We start from the raw sequence: 24,330 nt of genomic DNA on the forward strand, positions 1-24,330 counted from the left end.
TAGGGGGGGGGGGACGATATGTTACAAGGCGGCGCGCTGGTGCGTGTCGGGGCTGCAGGGCGCGCTGCTGGCGCGGCTGCTGCGGCCCGTGTACCTGCGCTCGCTGGTGCTGGGCTCGCTGCTGCACCACCACCACCTGCACAGGTAGGGGGGGGGACGATATGTTACAAGGCGGCGCGCTGGTGCGTGTCGGGGCTGCAGGGCGCGCTGCTGGCGCGGCTGCTGCGGCCCGTGTACCTGCGCTCGCTGGTGCTGGGCTCGCTGCTGCACCACCACCACCTGCACAGGTAGGGGGGGGGACGATATGTTACAAGGCGGCGCGCTGGTGCGTGTCGGGGCTGCAGGGCGCGCTGCTGGCGCGGCTGCTGCGGCCCGTGTACCTGCGCTCGCTGGTGCTGGGCTCGCTGCTGCACCACCACCACCTGCACAGGTAGGGGGGGGGACGATATGTTACAAGGCGGCGCGCTGGTGCGTGTCGGGGCTGCAGGGCGCGCTGCTGGCGCGGCTGCTGCGGCCCGTGTACCTGCGCTCGCTGGTGCTGGGCTCGCTGCTGCACCACCACCACCTGCACAGGTAGGGGGGGGGACGATATGTTACAAGGCGGCGCGCTGGTGCGTGTCGGGGCTGCAGGGCGCGCTGCTGGCGCGGCTGCTGCGGCCCGTGTACCTGCGCTCGCTGGTGCTGGGCTCGCTGCTGCACCACCACCACCTGCACAGGTAGGGGGGGGGACGATATGTTACAAGGCGGCGCGCTGGTGCGTGTCGGGGCTGCAGGGCGCGCTGCTGGCGCGGCTGCTGCGGCCCGTGTACCTGCGCTCGCTGGTGCTGGGCTCGCTGCTGCACCACCACCACCTGCACAGGTAGGGGGGGGGGACGATATGTTACAAGGCGGCGCGCTGGTGCGTGTCGGGGCTGCAGGGCGCGCTGCTGGCGCGGCTGCTGCGGCCCGTGTACCTGCGCTCGCTGGTGCTGGGCTCGCTGCTGCACCACCACCACCTGCACAGGTAGGGGGGGGGACGATATGTTACAAGGCGGCGCGCTGGTGCGTGTCGGGGCTGCAGGGCGCGCTGCTGGCGCGGCTGCTGCGGCCCGTGTACCTGCGCTCGCTGGTGCTGGGCTCGCTGCTGCACCACCACCACCTGCACAGGTAGGGGGGGGGGACGATATGTTACAAGGCGGCGCGCTGGTGCGTGTCGGGGCTGCAGGGCGCGCTGCTGGCGCGGCTGCTGCGGCCCGTGTACCTGCGCTCGCTGGTGCTGGGCTCGCTGCTGCACCACCACCACCTGCACAGGTAGGGGGGGGGACGATATGTTACAAGGCGGCGCGCTGGTGCGTGTCGGGGCTGCAGGGCGCGCTGCTGGCGCGGCTGCTGCGGCCCGTGTACCTGCGCTCGCTGGTGCTGGGCTCGTTGCTGCACCACCACCACCTGCACAGGTAGGGGGGGGACGATATGTTACAAGGCGGCGCGCTGGTGCGTGTCGGGGCTGCAGGGCGCGCTGCTGGCGCGGCTGCTGCGGCCCGTGTACCTGCGCTCGCTGGTGCTGGGCTCGCTGCTGCACCACCACCACCTGCACAGGTAGGGGGGGGGACGATATGTTACAAGGCGGCGCGCTGGTGCGTGTCGGGGCTGCAGGGCGCGCTGCTGGCGCGGCTGCTGCGGCCCGTTTACCTGCGCTCGCTGGTGCTGGGCTCGCTGCTGCACCACCACCACCTGCACAGGTAGGGGGGGGGACGATATGTTACAAGGCGGCGCGCTGGTGCGTGTCGGGGCTGCAGGGCGCGCTGCTGGCGCGGCTGCTGCGGCCCGTGTACCTGCGCTCGCTGGTGCTGGGCTCGCTGCTGCACCACCACCACCTGCACAGGTAGGGGGGGGGACGATATGTTACAAGGCGGCGCGCTGGTGCGTGTCGGGGCTGCAGGGCGCGCTGCTGGCGCGGCTGCTGCGGCCCGTGTACCTGCGCTCGCTGGTGCTGGGCTCGCTGCTGCACCACCACCACCTGCACAGGTAGGGGGGGGCGGCGGCGGCTAGAGCCAAGTTAGGGGGGGGGAGCAAGAATGACTATGGGCAAAACACATGAGTTCACGTTGTTTTTGGCGTGAACTTGTGGAGGCCTATGTCCAGCAGTGCAAGCAAGAATAAAAATCTTCAGACATTTCGAAGCGTTCTCTGAAGTATTATTGGCTTAATACTTTATTTAAGGGTAGTTTGAAATTTCTGTCCGTTCTTTAAAATCATTACTTAGTTATTTTGTAGTAAATAAGTATCAGTAAATTAAAAGACAAAACTATTTAAATACTCATTTATTTATCTACTTAGGAATTATATACATATTGGATATATATATTATAACGTATAAAAATTATCATTAAAAAGAACTTATTCTAACGAATATGGCGACTGTTGATGTGTCTTCAAAAAATATTTACCGCGGGCGCTGAAAAATTAAGAAATCCATATAAATATCATGTTTATTCTTATAGAGGCAGTAAAGTAAATCACACACACTACATACATTTATAAGATATATACAGAACAGGTGATAGCTGGAGATCCACTATAACATACGACTACTTTTTGTACCGACACCCTGTCATGTTATGTTGTCCTGGTACCTTACAATCAATTCGAGTAAATCTACGTGGTGTGTAATTTTTTATAATTGCCAATGACTAAACATGCTACATTAAAATTCTATAAACAAGGTAAATATTTCTGATTTTGAAATTATATTAAATATTCTTATATATAAAAATTCGCGGTGTTTGTAGTTAAACTCCTCCGAAACTGCTTGACCGATTCTCATGAAATTTTGTGTGTATATTGGGTAGTTCTGAGAATCAAACAACATCTATTTTTTGTCCTCCTAAATTTTAAGGGTAACTTTTTTTTAATTTTTAGATAAATTATTTATTTTTTATTTTATTATGATTTGGCGTTGAAAAATACATACAACCCTAAAGTTTCACCCTTCTACCACCAACACCTATTTTTAAATAGCGTTTAGTGGCAAGACAACGTTTGCCGAGTCAGCTAGTATTATATAGATATAAGCGAGAAACATTAAAATAAATCACACACACACACACACACACTACATACCATTTATAAGATATATACAGAACAGATGATGGCTGGAGATCATCCTATTATGTTATGTTATCCTGGTACTTGGCAACGCTTTATTTTACTTACTTTTTTATACGAAAAACTTTATCTAACTATCATCTTATAAATGGTATGCAGTGTTTGCGCGTTATTTTAGTGCATTATGTTTGTATATGTTACGTTGTAGCCTGTACATTAAACGGACGAATACCAAAAATATTCCTAAATAAAAAAGAGACAACCCTTGAATGCCTAAAACAACAAATAATCAAAACTACCCAAAAAATTCATTATTTACATAAATAGTGCTAATTGACTAACAGATGTTAACATATTTACATTTATATTGGTTGTATGATAACGATGTGAAGTGTGATGTCGTGTGATACATCCGATGCTGAGTAGTAGGTAGGGGCAGGAAATTTCCTGTTCAAAATATGGAGCAGCCCCGAATGGGGTAGTACGTCGACCTTGCAGAAGATCACAGCTAAATAATACTGCTCTCAAGCAGTGTTGTGTTGATGTTGGTGAATAAGGTGACCAAGACTCCCTGGGGGGATTGAGGGTAGGGGTGGCAATGCGCTTGCGATGCGTCTATAGGCTACGGTAATCGTTTACCACCAGGTGAGCTGTACGCTTTTTAAACTTTCTTCTTTGGATACAGAATCCAAAAAACATTACTTCACTACCACTTACTCATACTTAAGTTATGTCATACCGTATCTTTTACTATTTAGATTCAATTGTTACGATTTTTAGACTAGTAGAACATAAATAGAATTATAAAAAAAAAAAAAAATAATTAATACTCACCATACCTATGTATATATTATTTGTCTGTACGTGTATCAGCTAGCAGTCAAACATGTACCCTTTCCAAAACCAAACAATTTCTTGAAAAAATTCCTAAATTTTGAGTCAGAATTGACCTCAACTTTGTACTCGAACGGTCGAATAGTACCCGTGTAGTGTTGCGAGTAGTTATTTTGCTCAGTGACCGTTTGGTTCACGAAATTATGTCCGTTTGACACAAGAGTATTTATATGTCTCATAATTGTCAAAATTGGAACGTCCCTTTTTTTGAAAATTCCGAATATTTTATCGAGTATACCAGAACGGGATGGATTTTCCGCATTTTGAAAGGTTCCAGCATGACGACGTCCTCTGAAGATACTTAGTGGTAGTCGAAGTTTCGGTGTGCTCTTGAGAAAGTTTGAAGGAAGTTTTGGTGAATCTTTGTCTTGAGTTTTAGATAGTTGGGCGATTGCGTTCCAAATAGTTGGCAACAGATTTGGATATCTCGTGAAGAAATTTTCAGAGTTTTGGGTATCGTGTGTATGTTTTATGGTATTTCGTAAGGCGGTGATGGTTTTTATAAAAGTGTTTTGTACATTCGACTTTTGTTCCAAATTGTATGTTCGGTTTATCAAATGGTAAACGTACAAAATGTTTGTATGAGTTGTCTTTTCGCCTGTAAATGAAAATGGTTGGGTTATCGTGCTGTACAGTTTGTAAGATGCAGAGGAATGGTTTATTACATGGCATTTATAATAATTATCATCCCTTATATTAACAAGATCTGTACAGAGATTCGCAAGTTTATCGTAAGTTTATAAATTAAGAAAAATTGTGGGTTAACGGAAATTTGTGAAGTGTCTGTTTCAAGTAACTCAAAATTAGAGACAGGAAAAGTCTTGACAAATTCGGAGATATTTGTAATATTTACAAAAGATTGTTTTTTGCAATGTAACGATATGTATTGAATACTTTTTAATCATACACGTAAAAGAAGAAGAGTATGAAAACAATACATAAAAAGGACAACCATCAATGTGTGACTATAAATAATGTGCTTTATATACAAAAATAGTGGCAAAATCTTCTGAAAAGAACTGTGCAAAACGCAAACTTTAATACATACATGGTCTTCCGAAACTGTGCCTTTTATACAAAAAAAGTGTCAAACCCGTCTGAAAGAAACTGTGCAAACTCTAAAAAAAATCCCAAATTCGTGCATGATCATGTAAAACTTGTGTCTCACTTCAAATCAACTCCAAAACCCATGTGGGTGATATCTTCTTTCGAGCAGTATCCCCTTAAGAACTCTCTCCAGGATTCACAGCGTGAGGACACAAACGACGCGGGTCGCAGGATCGATTCGCTGTAGAACATGTATGAGCGCCAGTGGCTGCAGAAAACTGGGGGAAGATGGGGTTATATTGAGGGGGGGCGCAGCAGGAAATATGTTGCTCGAAATTTGGATCATCTCAACTGAGGAAGTACCACATTCTAAATTAATAGAAGATCACAACTAAATGACGCTGATATCAAGAAGTGTTGTGTTCCTCTGTGAATAAGGTCGAGAACTCCTTGACAGGGTCCGGGGTAGGGTCGGCAACGCGAGCGATGCTTCTGGTTTTGCACGCATATATAGGCTATACGGTAACCGCTCACTATCAGGCGAAACGTAAGCTTGTTCGTCCCCTTTGTAGTGTAGAAAAGAATATTTATAAAATTTTAAATTGCATCTGTGTTGATTCGAATTTTACCGAATTTACACAATAATCGAACGATTAAAATCCTTTTCGATATTTTATTCTATGGAATTATTCTTTGAAAAATTGAAAGAAACCTTGAGAGAAATTAGACGAATACTTCTGATAATATAACGTGGACAGAAGAACTTATCAATGGAAAATCTTATACTAGCCTTGTTTTGAATTCTATATAGTTGAATAAGCACTTTAGAATCGTCATTTTACAAATTAAAACTTTAAAAATATACTCTCTTATATCCCCTTAATTGTGACATCGTTGGATCAAGGCGTTAGTTATTAGGGTAAGAAAATATTATTTTGATATCCCATGACCTTTTTTAGTCCATTTATTCAATTAAATTCTAAGAAATGTTTTTATGGACAGTAAAGTAACTGGCGTCTTACCTATAAAAAATACAACTTAAAACAAAATTAATAAATTAGGACATTTTCTACCGGTTGCGGTGGCAAAACAGGCTTTTAGTGCCTTTTTAAATCTATTTCTACAAAATGGCAAATTTTGGATTCATAAATTGTACATAGATGTTCTGTTAGACAACTTTTTAACTGACGTAGGCCACAGCAGGATTTATCCTGCTCAAAATCTGGAGCAGCCCGACTGGGGTAGTACCTCGACCTTACAATAGATCAAAGCTAAATAATACTGCTTTCAAGCAGTGTTGTGTTCCCGTGGTGAGTAAAGTGACCAGAGCTCCTGGAATTGGGGGTACGGTCGGCAACGCGCTTGTGATGCTTGCAATATTTGCAGGCGTCTATAGGCTAGGGTAATAGTAAGTTTACTATCAGGTGACCCGTACAAAAAAAAAGATAAAGTGAAGTCTCATGTAGAAGGATATATAAGATAACCGGTGAAATAGGCAGTCTTGAAATATAACTTACACTTAGGTAATATCTGCTGCTGTGGTATAACGACTTCAAGTTCGCATCCCGGTTGAGGACTTATGCCGCCGTTGGGATAAAAGTCCGCGTGACCCACTTGTTCTGGAAAACCTGAAACCAATTAATAAAATTTCAGACTTAGTCTTCGGTACCAGATAAACCTGAAACTATGATATGTGTGCAAAAAACTACCAGTGGAGAGGATCACGTTGGCAGCGTTGGCATTTATTACGATTTGGCTACTTTGGTAATCGTTGCTGTCACAAGCATTGTTGAATTTTTGTATTTTGTTTGGTAATAGCCTTTGCTACCGTACCTGGAGACCTATATGATACTGTACACCGCCAACCCATCAACCAATTTAAATATCTGACAACAGGTGAAACGGGGCTGTTATATAGTTAGGTAAATATACATAGTAGCATATCCCCATATATTATGCCACTATAAGAAATGAAAATTCTTAATTTTTTGGTCTACCTTTACTTTATTTACCTTCACTATATGGTATATCCAACACTAAAAACATTTCATTTAACTTTTCAAATGCGAACCAGTCCTTCTCGACTTTCTTGAGATAAGCGCGTCCAATCAAACAAACTATTCAGATTTATAATTATAGTGTAGAATATTCTCGATAGCTTGAAACGGTTAGTAGAGTGAACCATTTTATTTAAATCTTATACCTACTTGTATATAAAATTCTCGTGTCACAGTGTTAGTTAAAATACTCCACCGAAACGGCTGGACTGATTTTTATGGAATTTTGTGTGCATGGTGGTAGGTCTGAGAATTGGCCAACATCTATTTTTCATACCCCTAAGTTATGGGGGGGAGGGGGTTAAAGGGATTAATATCATAATAATATATAAGGTAGGCAAATTAATACGTTTTTATAGATGCTTTGGATACTTACCGAAAATCCCAGCGTCGGTGTGTATAACATCAACGAACTCAGCATCAGACGGATCCAACCTCTGTTCTAGAGGGAGCTTGTTGAACAGCGGTAGAGCTGGATCCAGACCAGTGATGCGAGAGACTCGACCTGGATTTAGGGTAGAATAAATAAAAGTCGTGGTCTGGGTGTTTGGGCAGTCCTTGTGGGTCTCCCCACCGTGCCTCGAAGAGCACGTTTAGCAGTCGGTCCCGGTTGTTATCATGTACACCTGATAGCGATTGTTACTCGTAGTAGGGAATTTATCCAGCAACCTGCATTGAAGCAGCGTGGTGGATTAAGCTCTGATCCGTCTCCTACATGGGGAAAGAGGCCTATGCCCAGTAGTGGAATATTACAGGTTGAAGCAAATAAAAACTCTTCTAAACGTTCATAGTTATAAACAATGCCATTGATCACTAAAATGGACTACCGTCTCGGGAGTATGGTTTTTACAACAATAGCTACTATAAGTAAAGAAAATAGTGACATATACTGTCCTTTCGCACAGACATGCCCTTTGACCAATGGGACATCCATTAATTACGAGAGCTCAGAATGGGGGGGGTTCAATGAAATCTCACCAAATCTCATTTAAACCAAGGATAACCAGGGGATAATCGAAAGTCTCACCACAACTTCAAATTACAGATATTAAAACTACGTAAGATTGCCGGTGTAGGCTGGATGAGGATTTCGGAAAACGGGGATGTTTGGCGCGAACTTGGGGAGGCCTATATCCAGCGGTGGACTGCAATAGGCTGAGCTGACTGACTGACTGACTGATTGATTGAAAATTAGCTCATGTAATTAATGGATCCAATCAAATCGTAAGAAATTAGAACGCCGTGCCAAATTTATCAGTTTAAGTAAGAAAATCAAACACGCTTTCTAATTTACTTAGTCTAGAGGCGCGATTTTTCTAACTAAACAAAACTCAGCCTGACCAAAGAAAAACATGGTAACAAACATTCTTGATGGTAGTAGCAATTGATTAATCGAAGTACCTGATTTTATCGAACTGCCAGCGACGCCAGCGGCTTGAGCACCCAAACTGTGTCCAATTAGATGGGTCTTCGATAGTTTTAAACCTCTGAAAGAATAAATTAATTTTCAATAATTTATAGTTAAAAAAAAAACGCGCTTTTGTAGTTAATTAAATTTTATAGTTATGCTGTGTGGTTACGGCATCAAAGAATATAGCCACCCCCCTCTTCCCGTGGGTGTCGTAAGAGGCGACTAAGGGATAACACAGTTCCACTACTACCTTGGAACTTAAAAAGCCGACCGATGGCGGGATAACCATCCAACTGCTGGCTTTGAAATACACAGGCCAAAGACGGGCAGCAGCGTCTTCGGTGCGACAAAGCCAGTCCTGCGGTCACCAACCCGCCTGCCCAGCGTGGTTACTATGGGTAAAACACATGAGTTCACGCCATTTTTGGCGTGAACTTGTGGAGGCCTATGTCCAGTAGTGGACTGCGAATGTAATTACTTGAAAATAAAATTATAATAAAATTTAAGTTGTTAAGACAATAATTCAATTCAGAGTAAAAAACGTGGGGTGCATTTTACTATATTTTCATAACTTTTTACTATGTTTTTATAACTCTGCGCACATAGATAGTTGCAAGTAGAATAATTGTTACATTTAATAGAGACTTGTCCCCAAGTCAACTAAATAAATAAATGAATCTCCTTATAAATATTTTCTCTATCACCTTAAAATAGAAAATTGATTTTACAGACATTTGTTTTGCTCATCAGTTAATAAGTAAATTCCCGTGGATAGAACTATGATTTGTGTCGTTACAATATTTTTGAAGATCCATCTGGTGTAGTTGTAACAAGTTGCTCATTACCCCCGACGGTTACGGTATAATTGAAGTAAAAAGTGTTGCTTCCTTACGCACTCTCGACTTGAGAAGTAAGCTGGTGAATGCGTGACGAGAGCGTTACGAAAAGTGTGATCGGGCGAGGCGAATGGAAATTGAGAGGGAGATATAAGTTAGTGAAGATAGAAAGAGAGAGAGGGTCTTGAAGCACACTCTTTTTTTTTTTCATTATAAATACTTTTGCTAAGCTGTTGCCAACTGTTTATGCTTATTATTATATTACGTGCCAGTCAGCAATTTTGCAGCGGTTGTATTTAAGTACTTTCTTTTCCCTTGTGTGAAATATAAGACCTGTATCCAATTAGATACTTACTAGCCATTTGAGTTCAGGTTGAAGAAATTTTACGCTCCTTAAAGGTTCTTGATAGATGAACGTCTTTACCGAATAGGATATTTTTTTTTTCTGTTCGTTATTGTCAGAAAAAGGTTCGTATCAAGGAAATTCGAAGAATTTAAGAATAAAAATGGCGGTATGAAGTTCGCTGGGTCAGCTAGTTATATGTCTTTTCCAATATCTTACCTCGACACCAAATAGTCAATGAACTGAGCGCCAATTTTTCCAATATACCAAGTGTTCTCAGCTGCTTTGAAGTACCACGGACCGGCCTCGAGGCGCTGTGCGTCCACCATTATAACGTTGGTATCACCACGATGTGTTAAGGCTGGAATTGAAGATATGATGAAGATAATGTTGTATAAGAGTTCAGTTTTCACACTTCTACGTAACAAACTCAAATGCTAACTTGGTGGCTTCGGGTATTTTTGAGAAAAAAACCTGTGGAAGTGGAAGTTTGAACACCCTAAAGAAATACCTCATTTGCACGAAGTCTCATCCCAAACTTAGTTTCCCACTTCGTATTCTCGTCTTGCCAGTGATATTTCCAAACCGTTCTCGAAAATTCTAACGAAAATCCAAAGCCACTATCTATGTCTTTTTCTAGAACTCGCTTAGTCTCTGATATTTTTTCGGCAGACTCACTATTGCTCCGAATTTAGAAATAGTGCCTTTATATTTGTGTATTACTTATTAGTATGGCAAGGTAATATTGGTGAGGGACATTGGAAGTTGGACAATTTCTGATAATCTTCAACAACGATAACAAGTACTTTTTACTGCACACCAAAAGTATGTCCAAAGTGCAAATTAATATAATTATAAGTTACGATAATATCGAATTTATCGCATAGTCATCGCGCAATTGATTGCTTTATGTCAGGCATAAAGTCACGTTATTTTGCAAATAATCTCACGAAATTCGAGATTATGATGACGGAGATACAAGCGAGAGCACGTGTAGTTCATACAATTTATAAGCTATGTATAAAAAAAACTAGTCAAACAAGAAAATATAATTAAGTTCGGCTGTGGCTTCTATTTGACTGATATTTTAGGTATAGGCCTCTTACTCCATGTAGGAGAAAAATCACACCTCGATCCACCACGCTTCTTCACTGCGGCTTGGCGGATTATTCTCTGTTAAGAGCTACAATCGCTATCAAGGTGTACATGATAGCAACTGAGACCAACTTTAATTTAACGTCTCTCGCTTGTATCCATCTGTATAGTCACATATTTCCTTACCTTCTCGAATCATCAGCCCGCTCCCATCATCAGGTGTCTCCATGAAAGCGTGGAAGTATATCACCGTACGGTCATTGAAGTCGATGCTCGATGCGAACAGTCTTTCATCATCATCGATTAGGAGGCTATGGGCTACCGTTGGATTGTGCCTGGATAAATATATTTTTTAAGTGTATCTTTACCAATTATATAAAGCTGGAGAATTCTTTTGGTTGAAGGCCTTAACCTCAGGAACGCGCATTTGGATTGAAAAATTCCTTATTGTTAGATGGACCATGATGAAAAATTCCAGGCCATGCCATATTATATTCCCAATCACGATTCAAATCAGACTTTAGCAGAGGTAGGGAACTATCCGCCAAACTACTATGGAGAAGACTGGATCAATAAATTCCAAACGTGGCTAGCAGAAGCCTTGACCCAGTAGAGAGAGATTAAAAGAAATATCAGTCAGTTCTATTTTTTAGTCTAGACCAAAGTTAGAATACCTCGTGTAAAGCTGGAACACGATGTCGTTGTTGTCTCTTACATAAGGACATTTGCCCTTATTGACTGGCGCGATTTGCAGTAAGGCGTTCTCAAACTGGATGCCTGGAGGACCTGAAAAGGAAACAAAAATAATTATTAAAATAACAGCAAATATCCTGCCCATAATCTACGGCAGCCCGAGTGGGGAATTACCTCAACCAGCTAGCTACGTTATCAGCACTCATCATCAGTTCAGCTTATCGTCCACTACTGGACATATGCCTCCACAAGTTCGCGCCAAAAATGGCGTGAACTCATGTGTGTTGCCCATAGCCACCACTCTGGGCAGGCGGGTTGGTGATCGCAGGGCTGGCTTTGTCGCACCGAAGACGCTGCTTCCCGTCTTCGGCTTGTGTATTTCAAAGCCAGCAGTTGGATCGTTATCTCGCCATCGGTCGGCTTTTTAAGTTCCAAGATGGTAGTGGAACTGTGTTGTGCTCTCGCGTAGTTTTGTTTTATTGATTGTATTTAGTGATGGTGATCATCAAATTTAAATACTTTACAAAGAATACAAAATAGGATAATCAAAATTCTATATAACTATCACTATTTTACTCCAACGACACAACTTTATAATAACACAAAAATAATGAATATATCACAACTTTACATATACAATACATGCATTCTAATCAAAAAAATTAAATCAGGTTCCGTGCAGTCGGAAATGAGTATTTATGAGAGATCGCATATTTCGAATTTAAGAAACAAATATAAACTACATATTGATAATGTAAGAACTAATTATGGTAAAAAAACAATTATGTTTGAAGGAGTACAGCTGTTTAATAAACTACCAGATGTAATAAAACTATGTGATAATATGAACATATTTAAAACCAAACTAAAAAATCATATTATATCCTCACTATAGTAAATAAGAAAGCCTTCCAACGGCCCAGATGTTAAAACTGTATTCTTGCAAATGTATAAAAATGTCATTGTATCTCATTTTAAGTGAATGTTAAATTCTTATGAGAAATAAAGTTCTTTAAACCTAAACCTATATGACGAATAGAATTTAATTTACGTCTAATAATGCGTATTTAATTGAATATTTTTTTGTTTACCTACGTTGTATTACTTGTCGATGTAATTGAAGTCAAAATGAGCGCCGTTTCATTGCGAATACGATGACATAAAGTTGCGTGCTAAAAGTCTGGTTTGAACGGCGGTTGCCGAAAACAATATCATCATGTCATGAATTTTTCAGCACACCTTTTGGGATTATATTTACCATACTAGAGTAAATATAAAATAAGTTTTATCCATTAAGTCTAAAAGCATTGGCTATTCCGCTGGCGGTTGCGGGTTCGATCCGCGCACATGTCAAACATTTGTATTGTTTGTCTGGGTGTTTGTACAGTCCTTGTGGGTCTCCTCACCGTGCCTCGGAGAGCACGCTAAGTTGTCGGTCCCGGTTGTTGTAATGTACACCTGATTGCGATCGTTACTCATAGTAGGGAATATATCCGCCAACCCGCATTGGAGCAGCGTGGTGGATTAAGCTCTGATCCTTCTCGTACATGGGGAAAGAGGCCTATACTAAGCAGTGGGGTATTACAGGCTGAAGTGAAGCGATAAGAATGAGTTAACACACTAATAATAATGAAACAAAACAAAGGCATTTAGAGCATATAGACCTACAATTTTAATATAAAAAAATCTCTTAATATCTGTCTGCATTCAAAGGGGGTTGGAGCTGGTTCAGTAGCATTACTTCATATCAAATTACACACGTATTTACGCTATCGTTTCGCTCGATCGCGTTCGTGTTAACAATCTTTATATCTTAAAATGTAAAATGTGTGTAAAAAGAGAACTAAATCGTGATGAAATCTATATTTATATAGAAAAAAAAATGTAAATTATCGGATAAAACACAACACAACATTACGTACATCGCTCTACCAAATCTTCTGTTATATATATAAATCTTGTGTCACAATGTTTGTCCGGGCTAATCTCCGAAACTCCTGGACCGCGATTTTAATAAAATTTTGCACATATATTATTAATTATTTTTTTTACAACAATAGTTTTTTAATAATTTGTCATTATATCATAGTTTATTTATTTTCAGTCTGATAATGTTATTACATTTTTTCAACAATTTTAATGCAATAATTTTAGTCAAAAAATCTGTAATGAAATGACGCAAGAAATAAAAGGCTTTTTTATTTTTTTATTTATTTTTATACATATATGTAACTTTGTCCAACCTGAAATTCAGGCTGTATTTTATGTCGATTAATAAAAAAAATTATTGCGACCAAGTTCGCTAGGTCGGCAAATATATAATTAAACATGGCCTTTTCAAAATAGTCCGTCCCTAACAGGGATATTTTATTTTAATACAAGTGACAAACTTATCATACGATTTACCTTCTGCTAACGAACTTTCTGATAGCATATCAGTAACTTACGACCAATATGAAAAACAACTTTTGCCAACACATCAAAAGAAATTTATCCGTCGGATACAGATATCTATCATAAAGTATACTTTATCAGTAAACGGTGAAATCGGCTCTTGGATAGATTACCGAAGACCATCTCCATAACTCTATGGAGTATATTTACATTTACTGCCTGCGGTGATCGTAAAACTAACCGCATCATATACTATTAGACTACGGAAGTTACGCCAGTCTGTATGTATGTCTGTATACATTATAAAAGCATAGATACTACTACTAGCCGACCTGGGCCACTTCGTACTGGCTTATTTTTTCTTTTCTTAAATTTGTCTTAAATATAATAATAACATAATTATATTGAAATAAAGTATAGCTTATCTTTCAAGCTGGATCAAACCGCACACGGTGTGCAAATTTGATTAAAATCGGTTAAGTAGTTTAGGAGTCCATCGCAGACAAAAACAACGTGACGCTTAATTTATATATATTAAGATTATAATTGTGTTTGCTTGCTAGCGAAATAATTGTGTTTGCTAACAAACGAAATAAAAACCGACTTCAATTAAATCGACAAGTAATACAACGTAAGTAGACGAATAAAATTAACAAACGCACTAGTCGTCACTACGATTTTCGAAGGTTAACCTTGATTTCCTCTGTGATGCCATCATCAGATCCTGGTCGTCTTATCATGGTACCACCCTTGGGATATCTCTTTTCCAATAAAAAAAGAATCATCAAAATCGGATCACAAACGACCAATTTATCCGCAAACACACATAAAAAATATATATACGGTCGAATTGAGAAAACACCTCCTTTTTTGAAATCGTTAAAAAAAACAGACTTCAATTACATCGACATTCAATTACATCGATAGTCAAGTAAATACGCGTTATAAGATATAGCTCAAAAAGTACTCGTCAGATTTCAATCAAATTTAAATGGGACCACATAACAAGCACCGCCTTTCGATTAAAAAAAATCATCAAAATCGGTCCATCCTGTAAAGAGTTATGAAGTAACACACATTTAAAAAAATTACAGTCGAATTGCGAACCTCCTACTTTTTGAAGTCGGTTATAATATTTAAAAATGTGATATGTTAATTTTATGATGTAACGTTATTAGTTAGTGGTAAATATCGCGTGAGTTATTTCGTTGCGTAATCGGTTCGATTCCGCGCACTGAAAATTTATTGTGTCGATGTATTGCAAGTTACGGCCATTGAATACTGTTTTGAATAATTTTCTTCGTGTTTTTAATTTTGTTTCCCAATGTTTCAGGAGTTTTTATTTAGGTATATGTAGTGGGGATATACCTAAGTTAGAGGTATTAAATTCAACGACATATTATATTTGAAGAGATCATTCTTCTGGTGATAAAACCTTTGTCCATCTTGCTTTGTATGTATATACTAGCTGACCGCACAAAAGTTGTTTTGCCATATATTTTATTAACCTTCTCAATCCCTCCCCCCCTTATAACTTAGGGGAATGAAAAATAGGTGATGGTCGATTCTCAGACCTACCCGATATGCACACAAAATTTCATGTTTTATTAACCCTCTTTCACCCTGCTCCCCCTATAACTTCAGGAGTTGAGTCAGGAGAGGAGTTCAACTACAAACACCGCGACACGAGAATTTTATATATTAGATTTGTAGTATGTTTAAAAAAGTATTTATATATTGTTATTATTACTCTTTCTAAGACATATACATTACATAGTATAAAACAAAGTCGCTTCCCGCTGTTTGTATGCATAGATCTTTAAAACTACGCAACAGATTTTGATGCGGTTCTCTTTACTAAATAAAGTGATTCCAGAGGAAGGTGTATATGTATAAAACATGCATAATATACTATAATATGGTTTCTAATATGATGTCGTAAATAAATACATTTTTTTGCGCTTACATTGCAAATATTTATTTTATATTTAAACGGTTTTATTTAGCTCACCCCGTTTGTTTTATTTTTTATTTATTATTTATTCTTGGGTCAAATTTAGTAATTCAAATTTCACCCTCTTCCTGTCAACCGATTCATCTGAAATTTTGTATACACTTTGGATTTTGGTGACAATACAATTATATTTATTCATTATCATTATAAATTCAAGATGGCCGCCGCTACAAAATGGCGGATAATTTATGTTTTATTAATCCCATCAATATGGGTATCAAATGAAAGGGCTCAACAATCAGAATACAATATACTATAAAATTTGAAATCCAAGATGGCGGCCGCTACAAAATGGCGGATAATGTAGGTTTTAACAATCCCATCAATATGGGTATCAAATGAAAGGGCTCAACAAGCAGAATACAATATACTATAAAAAATTGAAATACAAGATGGCAGCCGCTACAAAATGGCGCATAACGTAGGTTTTATCGATCCCAACAATATGGGTATCAAATGAAAGTGCTCAACCAGTATAATCAATGTACTATATAAAATTAAAATCCAAGATGGCGGCCTCTACAAAATGGCGGATAACTTAGGTTTTATCAATCCCATCAACATGGGTATCAAATGAAAGGTCTCAACAAGTAGAATACAATTTACTATGCAAAATTGAAATCTAAGCTGGCCGCCGCTACCAAATGTCTGATAACAATTTTTTATCAATCCCACCAATATGGGTATCAAATAAAAGGGCTTGACAAGAAGAATACAGTGCACTATACAACCTCAATATTTAAGATGGGCCTTGCAATAATGAAGCACTAAATAAATTAAACAGAATGCGAAATAAAAACTAAAAACTAGAAAATAAAAATAGGTAAAAAAACTTTTTAAGTTAAACGGTTTTATGTTAAACATACATTGCAATGTTTAAGATAAATGTACTAAAAACCAAAAAATAATAAAATAGATACAGTCGTGGGAATTATAAACATATGCATAGACTAGACTAAAATAAAACCGTGGGGCACGTCAATTGTCTACAAATTATCGACTTAATGTGCGATAGAAGAATCGTTTAATTCGTCGTTAAAATAGGCAGTTGGCCCGCAGACGGTGAGGAAATTACTTACTATTTTCTTGCTCATGGAAATTCCAATAGTTATACACTCCATGTAAATAAAAGAGATGTTTCAACTAGTTTATCGTTGGACATTCACACTGCTGGCTGGCGAGGAATCGTTTCACTGCTCGTAGTTTGTCTTTAATCGACAAAACATATGATAAAAGTACTACTCGCTCACCACTATGAAACCCTAAAACTCGCTTATAATCGAGCTTGCTAGCTTGTTACCACATTATAGCCCTACTTATCACACGTCCATCGTTGTCGGTTGAACAACTGCCTAATTATAGTGTAACATTACAAAACAAACATTTTAATCAACGATTGTAGACAATTGACGTGCCCCACGGTTTTATTTTAGTCTAGTCTATGCATATGTTTATAATTCCCACGACTGTATCTATTTTATTATTTTTTGGTTTTTAGTACATTTATCTTAAACATTGCAATGTATGTTTAACATAAAACCGTTTAACTTAAAAAGTTTTTTTACCTATTTTTATTTATATTTAGTATCAGCATTGCATCCGTGCCAAGCCGGGGCGAGTCGCTAGTTATTAATATGTAAAAGACAATTCAAATATTGATATTTAAATAAGCTTTTAAAGTCGCTTTACGTCGTTACTTTACAAAATGTAATTTTATTCATTGATTAATAAGTTATAGTTGAAATTTAAGTTACCGTCGATTCTGCTGAGACGAATCGGCAAGAAACTCCGCAGTTACTCATAAAAACCGTTTATACGTAATACAATCATTGTAAACTCGGTCACATGTCCTCTGTGAGAGACAGCGTCACTAAACAGATACATCATCATGAATAATAATTAACGGAAACTATTAAATACGACAATTTAATTTTACGATAAAAATGTTCATAGTTGTTGAAATATTTGATGTCTTGTCGAAAATATTGTCACTTGGCTATCAAATATCTATTGGTGCGTTCAGAAAGTCTTTTTCGGTCCAAATTTTTCACCAATATATGTAGGTGATACGAAATTTACCGGGGCATCTAGTATATTATAAACATATTTAGAAAAAGTGTCGCTAATTGCTTCATTAATAAGGGTATATTAATAATTGTGTTTGCAGGCAAAAGATGAAAAACCGACTTCAATTACATCGACAAGTAATACAACGTAGGTAGACGAAAAAATAGTCAAGTAAATACGCATTATCAAAGATTACTCAAACAACAAGATTTAAATGTGATAAATATCAGCTTTCGATAAAATTAAAAATTATCAAAATCGGTACACCCAGTAAAAAGTTATGCGGATTTTCGAGAGTTTCCCTCGATTTATCTGGGATCCCATCATTAGACCCTGGTTTCCTTATCATGGTACCAAACTAGGAATATCTCCTTTCCAACAAAATCGGTACATCCAGTAAAAAGTTATGCGGTATAATACAACGTAGGTCGACGAAAAAAGCGTCAAGTAAAACGCATTATTAGATATAACTCGAAAAGTAGTAGTTAGATCTCAAATAAATTTAAATGGGACCAAATGACACACTATCTTTCGATTAAAAAAAAAAATTGTCGAAATCGGTCCACCCAGTCAAAAGTTCTAAAGTAACATACATTAAAAAAAAATACAGTCGAATTGAGAACCTCCTCCTTTTTTGGAAGTCGGCTAAAAATATGTACGGTCGAATTGAGTAACCTTCTCCTTTTTTTGAAGTCTGTTAATAAAATATACATGCTTTATTAAGCTCGTAGGAACGTAATATTTAGACATTTATAATTAACAGAACTTAAAATTATTTTGATGTTGACTTGGTGTAGATTTATTGTTTATTATTTATTACATTTAATTTAATTTTTATTTTTTGTTATTTAAACCATTGAATCTCTAAATTAATTAAAAGTAATTTATACTTAGTTCAACGAAATTCAACAAACGAAATAATGTTTGAAGAACCTGTATTGACTTCAGTATAAAAAATAATTTAGTTTATAAAATTGTATTTCTTCTCTCTTTTCTTGAATAAAAAGTAATTTTTAACGATTAACGTTTTAAAGAAAATATTGAAAAGATATTAAAAACAATATATTAAAAAATTAAATTAAAAAAAACTTACGAATCATAGATAAAAAACACGCCAACGGTACAGCAGTCTGCATTTTTACAATTAAATTAAGAAGCAAAAAAAAAGTTACAAAAAAAATTTTTTCGAAATGGCGGCGTGATCGCAGCGCCCTTTCGCGGTAAAATGATAAGCTGGCGTCGTTTCCGTGACTTTCTAGAATGGTGTGGGTTTTAGTAATACCACGGAAAATGGGGAAGAGTATATGTTGTAAGATATGCCGTTTCGCCCGGTTTCGTTCGAGTTGAGCGAATATGTATTCGTTATATAATTTTTTATTTACTAGTACTTAGATCTTAGAACTTTCTACCGATATAATTCTTATCAAAAAGTGGGAAATTGCAGTAGTACTGAGTAATTTTAAAATCGACATAATAAAAAATGTTGTAAAAGCATAGGTTAAGAGGATATAAATAACTGACTTAACTGTAAAACACTTTTTTTTTTTTTGATTTTTCAATTCAAAACAATTAGTTTGAGTGTCGAATCAGTAATCTCGGAGTTTTGCAATGTGAATTATATCTTTTACTCGATTTTGCGGTAGTCCATCTGGATCTTCCCATCGTGCCTCAGAGAACACGTAAAGCATTCGATCCCGATTGTTTAAATGACAACTAATAGCGATCGTTAAGAGTAACGTTTAAAAAATACTTAGTACAGTACAGTTCAGCCTAATGAAGTCCACTGCTGGACATAGGCCTCCCCAAGTTCGCGCCAAAAAAAAATCTTGCAAATAAGAGAAGTTTTCTCATGTATTGACTTTCTCTAGCATTGGGACGCTTATAAGCTATTTCATTTAATACAAATGCTATAGTATCAATATAAAATCCCTCAGGGCGATCTGCGGTCGCATAGAGGGCTATATATCAGCCCTGCCACCCCCCTACCAGTTGACAAGGCCTCTCCTAGCGCGCGCGGCTAGCACTGAAGCCAGAACCCCCGCCAGGGCGCCGTCCTTTAGCGTCTGCTGGTCCATAACATCACCGGTGAGTTTGTTTTATACATATTTCATCACTTCAGTCTATCGCAGTCCACTGCTGGACATAGGCCTCGACAATTTCGCGCAAAAATGGCGTGAGTGTGTTGCTCATAGTCACCACGCTGGGCAGGCGAGTTGGTGACCGCAGGGCTGGCTTTGTCACACCAAAGACGCTGCTGCCCGTCTTCGGCCTGTGTATTTCAAAGCCAGCAGTTGGATGGTTATCACGCCATCAGTCGGCTTTTTAAGTTCGAAGGTGGTAGTAGAGTGTTATCCCTTAGTCGCCTCTTACGACACTCCCAGGAAGAGAGGGTGTGGCTAAATTCTTAAATGCCGTAACCACACACTAATTGCTTGCTTGTACAACCAGGGCCTATTGAACCGGTAGCCGTTAATGCTATCAGACATACGAATATTAATATTAATAAGTTTTTAGAAGTAAATTTGAGTCATATTTAATGGAACGTTCATGAGAATAGCGCAGATAATCAAACCGTTCTTTAAAGTATAGAGGGGTATCAGGATTAAAAAGTACATAAAAAGGAAAGTACATGAGTATTCCTGAGAAAGCGAACCGGGAGCCACTTGAGTTTCGTGCGGAAATCGGAGACGTGGTCGTATTTGCGAAGCCCAAATATGAATCGTATGTTCTGGAATCGCTCAAGCTTGTTAAGTTGCTCCTGAACGACGGTATTCAACGGATAAATGTTAATGATCCGTTTCATCTCTTCACCATTGAATTAGACTTTATTTATTAGATATTTCTATCTGAAAATGTGAATCGCAAGTTGTAGTTTACTAACTGAGGTCAAAGAGTTCCTAATGGCCAATTCTACCTCCTGCGATTAAAGACTATTCGGAACTTATACGCAAGATAAACTTAATTAAGAACCGCTGAAACAGCCCATAATACCGTAATACGGCTTGGTACAGTGGTCCTCGCTAATAATGCTACTGGTTGGTTCGATCGCCGCTAACTACAAAATGATATTAGTAGCAGTCATAGAGACGTTTGTCCTGGGTTAAGGGCCGGGTTAAGAGCATTGAGCGGTGTACTCATAGCAGTGGAGGATTTTTATGTTTAAAAAAAATAAATAAATACGAGAATTAGAAACAAAAACAACGGGGACATTAAAGGCTCGTCAAAACTTTGGTATTTTTTAATCTTTTAGATCAGGGAAACCGAAGCTTTGCCGCTTGAAGCCGCCCCTTTTTAAATTCGGCCCTGGTGTGTATCATTATAAGATTTTAGAACTGACACAGGATTTAATAATCATAAGGCTTGAATGTGCAGCGTTTATATTTGTTTGAAACATAGCAACCTGTGACGACTGGCGGAAAAGTGTCAATAACCGACGATCCGTCCTGAAAATAGATACTTTAAACAAATATGGAAATCCGATAAATGATATTTAAAAAAAAATTCAACGTTTGTATTTTCCATAAAATTATACTTTCAGCTGCCAGAGATTATAAATGCGACAACCGGGAAACTGGAAAACGGTCATCCGTCGCTACTCTGTAAGCAGAGCATGTTCGCGCGCTGGCAGTATCTTGTGAGGCGATTGCCGCTTTTACCTCAGGTTAGTTTTATTTTTATACGGCTAGGTCAGCAAACAAGCGTATGGCTCACCTGATGGTAAGTGAATAACCTAAATTTTAGACGTCTGCAACACCACAAGCATCCTCCACAGGAGCTCCACAGGACTTCCCCAGTCGAGCTGCTGCAAATCTTGAGCAGGATCCTTCTATATATCTTATCCTATCTCAAATAATAAGTTGTTAGGTAACTTTGGTTTTTAGACTTGATACTAATTTTAAATAAAGCAATAACTCTTAAGTCAGGTCAATGTGGTAATGGAAAATTGGAAGGTAAGTTAAGTATTAGTTACAGGTAAGCCTAGAAAGATATCTAAATTTTACCTCAGATGATTAGAATTTTTACTTTGCGATAATTTGAAATGAATGATATATACATAAAATAAATGTTTCTAGGATTGGTAATAATTATAATACTTATTTGTAAGTAGAAGAAGTCAATTTTACCTAGTTTGGTAAACTTGATTAAAAAAATAATTTGTATGTTGAGATTGTAAATAAATAAATTTTTATACGTCAAATACAAAAAAAAAGTTCAAAATATAGAAATATTTATATAATATTTTCAGGATCCTGACGGGCCGCCTCTACCGCCGTTACCAAAGAACCTAGATTACCTCTTGTACAACGAGGCAAAGGCGTTGTGTACCACATATCAGGTAAATTGACCAAACTTACCTGAATATACTTCAAAGTTACCCTTTACTTACCTGTTGGGTCCTTCGAAATATAACCATAATGATGTCACAAATTAGTCATATGTTGTTCATCAGTACCAAAAAATACTTTTCCCTTATTGAAATCTAATTAATACTCCGTTAAAATTAATAAATATTAATTCTAATACATCAAAATTATGATATACGAATATACTTCTTTATTATTTGTCGACCTTTCTTAATCAAACTCTAAATAATTGTGTTTGCTTTCAAACGACAAAAAACCAAATTCAATTACGCAGACCAGTAACACAAAGTATGTAGGCGAAACAATAGTCAAGTAAATATGCATTATCAAAGATTACTCAAAAAATTGTTATCTTCTTGCAAGAAACTTACCGAAATTGCCATTTTGAAATATCCGGTATGTCAGTGACGTTGCAGACGCTATAGTCACGAGCGATTAAAAAGCTGTGATATGAATGTTATTGTTTTTTTTCATCCAGGTAGCAAAAGATACCCTGACCGCTGCCTTCGAACGCGCCCAGCTAGGTAGGTGGATAAAAAAGCCAATAGAGCAGGATCAGTTCCAGTGCGAGATCCTTGGAGCCGACCCCACCTTACTGTTCGCCTAGGCGGGTGGTGCTCAGGGCAGTAACATTGTGCAGATAAACGCGGGACGTAGTACCGATACAGACAACACAGCCTCCAATCTTAATAATGCATATGAGAAAACGGTCAGTAAAAATTACGATAAAAGTGTTAATCTAGATCTAGATCTATCTGAAAATAGTGATGTAAAACTTAAAACGCGTGAAAGAGATGTGCGGAATGATAATGTAGTAATTAAAAATGTTGATAGTGGTGTAGATGCAAGATTTGATAGTCAAAGAGTTCGTAAAGAAGTTAGAAACGTAGAACTTGATAAAGAAAGTGATAAGATAGATCTTCTATTGTGTGATAGTTCAGCTAGTCAGAAAAGTAGGAATGGTTTTAGTGATATTGTAGCTAAAGAAGAAACTAGTAAATTGAAAGGAGAATCTGCATGCTCTGATGGACGCGTTTTAAGAGTTCAAAATAAAAATGTTGTTACAAATAGCAATAGTACACAGGAGCCTGTAATTTTGAACAATATTAATGCTAAAACTATTAGTAAACACGTTAATAATGATACAAGTTCTAATAATAATAAAGCACAATTAGATATTGATGATTTAAATATAAATATAAGTAAGTTAAATATTAATGCAGATAAAGAAAACGATAAACTAAATCAAAATTCAGATAAAATTGATAATCACTTTACTGATAATAACAATATTAATTCTAATATATCGTGTAACAGCGTTAAAACTAAAAATAATTGCGATAATGTTGTGATTGGATTCAATGCTAGCGGAAATGGTAGTGAAAATAAAACATCGCAGACACTTAAAGAATTAGAGGAAGACGCAACGAACAATAATATAGAAAATAGTATAAATTTAAATAATACTGGTAATAATTTTGATAAATATGATAACAGCGTCAAGAAAGTACTGTCTAAGATACTCGCGCGGAAAAACTTTAACGACCAATATATAGAATCAAATGTTAAAAATAATAATAAAGTTATAAATGAACACAAACAAACTCACAATATAGATAACACTAATCGTATAATAAGTAGTAGAGATTCAGATTCGCTAGATACCAAGAACAATAATGTAGCAAATAAAAGTAATGATAATTTTAATGTTTACGACGCTAAAAGTTCACTACTGCAAAGGAAATTGGCTATTTATAGAGGTATTTATTCTAAATGATTATATTTTTTTTCCGATAAATTTTTTGACGGTAAAATTAAAGTGTTGTAGAGCTGTTCAGGGTACGACGGTCGAAATGTGCTTTAATTCCCTAAATAAGCGTTTTGCGATAATCGCGCGATCGATTGTTTTGTAACTTTATCACGAAAGATTTAATCGCATATCGCTTATTTATTGTCAAATACACTTCACTTTGCCAGACACAATATTATTGCAATACAATTTGATAGCAATATTTTTACAATTATTGCTTC

The 24,330-nt window shown here is 38.2% G+C and overlaps 2 protein-coding genes across 2 annotated transcripts in view; one reads left to right on the forward strand and one right to left on the reverse strand.

The window, feature by feature from the left end:
- Positions 1-23,030, forward strand: part of LOC123667264 (double-stranded RNA-specific editase Adar) — a 43,971-nt gene extending 20,941 nt beyond the window's left edge. Inside the window, exons 15-18 of the mRNA XM_045601222.1 lie at positions 19,870-20,020; positions 21,474-21,596; positions 22,182-22,271; positions 22,778-23,030. Coding sequence (XP_045457178.1) covers positions 19,870-20,020; positions 21,474-21,596; positions 22,182-22,271; positions 22,778-22,906 — 493 coding nt within the window. The 3' untranslated portion in view covers positions 22,907-23,030. The remainder of the gene's footprint in view (positions 1-19,869; positions 20,021-21,473; positions 21,597-22,181; positions 22,272-22,777) is intronic.
- Positions 2,296-19,155, reverse strand: LOC123667026 (pancreatic lipase-related protein 2-like). The gene is made up of 9 exons (XM_045601035.1): positions 19,029-19,155; positions 11,442-11,553; positions 10,954-11,102; positions 9,892-10,033; positions 8,484-8,569; positions 7,459-7,587; positions 6,543-6,653; positions 5,147-5,303; positions 2,296-2,434 (listed from the first exon to the last, which is right to left on the reverse strand). Exons 1-9 carry the CDS (start codon positions 19,069-19,071, stop codon positions 2,377-2,379), a joined length of 987 nt encoding a protein of 328 aa, XP_045456991.1. The 5' UTR covers positions 19,072-19,155; the 3' UTR covers positions 2,296-2,376.
- Positions 23,031-24,330: the final 1,300 nt, after the last annotated feature.

This window comes from Melitaea cinxia, chromosome 27 (assembly GCF_905220565.1).
Source record: "Melitaea cinxia chromosome 27, ilMelCinx1.1, whole genome shotgun sequence".
NCBI lineage: Eukaryota > Metazoa > Arthropoda > Insecta > Lepidoptera > Nymphalidae > Melitaea > Melitaea cinxia.

What these genes read in the sequence shown, in the direction of transcription:
- LOC123667026 (XM_045601035.1), bottom strand. Translation starts at nt 19,071, where the DNA reads ATGCAGACTGCTGTACCGTTGGCGTGTTTTTTATCTATGATTC. An exon ending in GTGTTTTTTATCTATGATTC is followed by an intron (nt 11,554 to 19,028) that starts GTAAGTTTTTTT and finishes TTTCCTTTTCAG; the next exon opens with GTCCTCCAGGCATCCAGTTT. An exon ending in CACCGACGCTGGGATTTTCG is followed by an intron (nt 6,654 to 7,458) that starts GTAAGTATCCAA and finishes AATTGGTTTCAG; the next exon opens with GTTTTCCAGAACAAGTGGGT.